We start from the raw sequence: 4,444 nt of genomic DNA, 5'->3' as shown, positions 1-4,444 counted from the left end.
TGCAGAAGCATCAAAGCCCAAGTGATGAATTTTTCAAATTGCGACACATAATGTTCCTATGAAGTCCTTTTTGCCAATTTTGTTTATTTTTATACAAGATCTTTTCTTAATTGATTTAATTTTTGAGGGCACGAAGTGACAAACACACACAATACAGCATAATGGAGACTAATGCCATCATATACCGTACCAGTTGATCACAACAAACTCTACTGCACGAATACACTTACCATAAACTTGTACTTCACAAAGCTCCAGTATAGCTTTTGTAGAGTACCAAGAGTAAGTTTTTGTTTGACGGTCGACGTAAATTGTCAGGTATCGGGTGATGCCTGTACATGTTGTGATTCGTGGAGTTAGGTCCACCATATTTTGTGTAGAAGTTTTGTCGGTATAACATATGCCACTGTTTCTCCAACCTGTTGTATTTGACAGGTATATTTGATAACCAGCGAATCGAGTCTTTTGCTGTTGTCCTTCATCTGAATGAATACAAATTTAAATAATTACAACTCTTTAGTATGTATCCTGTCAGACTTCAATAGCTATTTCTTGATTATTTCTTTCTTATATTCCATAACTGCTTTACAATGTTATATAATTTGTCGTTGCTTTTAGATGTAAAAAAATACAGACAAAAATAACGGTTAAATCAATTTTAATGTATACTGCTCGTAATACAAATGCTGAGTCTATGCACATCATTTGATGTGTTTCCTCTCGATTTCTTCCGGAATGCAGTCGTTACAACCTTTGTGAAACACAGGAGTCCAGCAACAGATAAGTGATGAAGATATAACATCAGATATATGAAGGTTTCCCCCTGAAATGTTTTCATTGAGCTAATGAAACGCATTTTTGTGAATATGAACCAACCAGTTTACGGGGGATGATGTCAAATTTTGATCGACAATTTCGTCGCAACAACTAGTATTTCGGTTACACAATTGTTAGCAGCCCTATGTTTGCCCAAGTGCGCGAGGTTATGAAAAGTAAACAGCGTCAGTTGAAACGCGACGGAAAAGACAATTTAAGTCACAGAAGTGATCCAATAAATGACACTGAAATAGACATGCTGTGGAATTCTGGTCAACTAGGTTCAAACACACCTGACAGCTTACTACAAACTTTGTGGTTTTATAATAACGTTCATTTTTCTCTCCGGTGCTCGGCAGAATATAGGGACATGTGTTGGGGTGACGTTACTCTTAGAAAAGATGGGGATAGGCACGGATTTCTTGAATTTAGTGAACGTCAAACAAAAACAACAACCGGAGAAAATCCTCGCGATATTAGAGCTGTTAAACCGAAACTGTGGGCAAATTTGGTAAACCCTAACAGGTGCCCTGTGAAAATTTATAAACTTTACCGTGAAAAACGTCCGACAGGCTACGGTGCCCCATCTGATCCTTTTTACGCAGCAACCAAACATATATCATCACCTAATAATCCAATTTGGTTTAAAAAAACAGCCAGTAGGAGTCAATAAATTGTGCACCATGATGCAAAGAATTATCAAGTTGTCGGGAATCGAAACTGAAAAACATCTGTCACATCACAGTGCTCGGAAATATCTCATTCAAAAACTCAGTGACAGTAATGTTCCCCCACCAAAATTATGCAAATTTCAGGACACAAGAACATTTCATCAAAGATCAACACAAGCAGATTTCACGAATCCTGAGCTCCGGAAAATCCATTCTCTCACCTGACATCATTTCAACGACAACTTCGTCAAGTAGGCCTATTTCCACGTGTTTCATAAAATCGTCAGGTTCTTTATCTTCGATGTCAGAGATAAGTGGCGGTTTTGAATGAATTTTCAGTGGGCCGATTAGTGGAGGGAACATTAAATATTTACCAAGGTGGTCAATCAGAACCACTACGAAAACGTATCCAAAGAGCTATAACTGAAAGTGACAGCGACTCACAGTAGGCCTGTTGTGACTGCTTGAAACGACATATGAGGATTGACGTCACAAAATTGTGAACTTTATAAAATAATTTTTCATCTGATCAATTTGGATGTCTTAGCTATTAAATGAATTGGAAATGTTTATATTTGTCATTGTTATTTTCATTGCATTTAAAACTGTTTTAATTGTTTAAATAAACAAATATGGAACTACTTTGCATTGCGCGGAACGGCAATATTATGATCGGAGTACTTTGGTTTTGACCTATATAGAGTCAGATGATAACGCATAGTTCTTACACTCGTGTCCATGTCATATTGAATTTATTAATATCGTTCAATAATTTGATATGACACGAGCCTTTCTCGTGTCATATCAAATTATTGAACTCGTTTAATAAATTCGATATGACATGGACACTGATGTAAGATCTTCTATATATATAAACGATTGTATAGTAGGAAAATTGCAATTAGATCATTAACAACAAAGTTTTATAAATGCATTTCGAGTAAATTACTATTAATCATTACTAAAGATAAGGAACAAATAAGCAATCAATGAACGGTAACTAAACTGGCTACCAGCCCCTTAATTTTTATGAAGAATTTATCGGCTGCATTTTACTATTAGCTTTTATCCCCCTAGTTTAGAATTTAGTTTCTAGAATCAGATATCCAAGTTAAAAAATAGTAGAGTTTTTTTTCTAAATAATTCAATATTCTAGAGTCAAGGGGCCAGTCTCAAGGGTAACAAATGTTCTATGGTTTACTACATTATACATTTCAAAACTTACAAGGTACCGTGATTAATTTGTTGTATTGATACATATTGGCTAAAATGTACGGATCTACTTCTTTAACATGTTGTATAAACCGCCAATATCAGAAAAAAATAAGCATTCGATTTGGTGGAAAGATACTTTTTAATTAAAGTATGCAAAGATAAAACTTTGCCAGTATTATTGAATAACCGGGCAAAAAAATATTACACTGAAATTTCTTGTAAATAACGCAAACCACTGACCTAGCAGAATTTAAACATATGGAACATCTTATATTGGTTAGCTATATCCAACGGTATTGTTATAAAATCACAGTTCTTGTGACGTCATAATCATCAGTCCGAATTATTGTCTTTTTCTCATAGCTGAGCATATGTAAATATAAAGAAAGCGTTTGAGCTTTCCGTACGTCCGTCAAGCTGCCCGATTTTCGTTTCCGCACTAGAACTTATTGACATACTACCTGACATTAATTAAGGATACTATGCTTGTACAACATCTGACGAGACTAAAGCTGTAATTGAAGAGAAATATGCTCAAATTTCAATAGGATTTAAGACACGATTGGTTAGTGTTTTTCACATTTAGCAACATTTAAAGAGCCCTTTTTCAAGGGGGAACTCATTCAGTAATTATCATATTTTGGTAAACGATTGTGACAATGTGAGCTCTAAGTTTCTTTCATTTAGTAATGGGCTTAATTTGTCTAAGATGTATGAACGTCTTAAAACACATATAGATCACCAAACCAGCCAAGGAAAAAATATGTAAACACACCCAGCGAATATAGCCAAACCATACCGATCAATGTCATAGTTGAGCATGCACGGGTACAAGAATGACAGGTTATTGATCAGAGCACCGTGCATACCACAAGTTCCTTTCGAGTATAATTTAAGAGCATGGAGCTATAGTGACATTGGTCGACATTTGATTACAATGTTATCTAGTATGAAACAAGGACAGGTTTGGTCAACGAAGAGTCGGGTCTGGGAGACCACTAGGTCGGTCATCTTGTTTTCTCTAGCAGAGTGTTCATGTCATAGAAGCTAGAGAGATGGCTTTGATATAGGTGTTTAGTCGAAACGCTTACGTTACTTATTAAAAGATTGATACACAACGCTAAAGATACGAGTTTATATTACTGTACGTAGATAGGATGCTGTTACCTGTTTTACATAAGACTGTGGATTAACATTTATGACAAACATGGCTATTACAAACTATTATGAGCATTTACGGCTTCTTTATCACACGATATGTACATATACGTATCACGTCTCCATTGTGTAAATAAAGGATACGTTTGTGAAATGGTTTTATAAAAGGTCGGAGAAAAAATAGGTTATGCGTGTCATAAGGTTATATTTACATTTGCGCTGTAAACCGCTATATAACCATTACCAGCAGAAATGCATTTCATTTGAGTATGAATAAAAAACTATCGTGAAGTAACACGTTGTTAATTATGACGTTATAAATTACCTTTATTCAATGCGAGTCTTGTCGCTTCATTTCGAATAACATGGAGAATGCCCCTTTGTCAAACGCTTGAATGACTACGGTTAGTTATTGGCGCCAATTCTAATTAAATAATACTGTTCCGTCAATGTCGTGTTAAGGACGACGCATATACAAAACGCAGTAAATAAATTATGTATTTAAGAACAACTCAATAACATTAAACAATTGTTCTAAAGTAGAAATGTAAAATAAGGATTGAACGGCTTTTTTTTTTTTTTTT

The 4,444-nt window shown here is 35.0% G+C and overlaps 1 protein-coding gene across 2 annotated transcripts in view; it reads right to left on the bottom strand.

Moving 5' to 3' along the window:
• Positions 1 to 478, bottom strand: part of LOC110447402 (receptor-type tyrosine-protein phosphatase alpha-like) — a 24,581-nt gene extending 24,103 nt beyond the window's left edge. For both annotated transcript variants that reach the window (XM_021493066.1, XM_021493067.1), the window contains exon 1: positions 231 to 478. In XM_021493066.1, coding sequence (XP_021348741.1) covers positions 231 to 369 — 139 coding nt within the window. In that variant the 5' untranslated portion in view covers positions 370 to 478. The remainder of the gene's footprint in view (positions 1 to 230) is intronic.
• Positions 479 to 4,444: the final 3,966 nt, after the last annotated feature.

This window comes from Mizuhopecten yessoensis, unplaced genomic scaffold (assembly GCF_002113885.1).
Source record: "Mizuhopecten yessoensis strain PY_sf001 unplaced genomic scaffold, ASM211388v2 scaffold3343, whole genome shotgun sequence".
NCBI classification, from domain to species: Eukaryota; Metazoa; Mollusca; class Bivalvia; order Pectinida; family Pectinidae; genus Mizuhopecten; species Mizuhopecten yessoensis.
The sequence above is the reverse complement of the archived record's forward strand: the minus strand, read 5'-3'. Positions and strand labels throughout refer to the sequence as shown.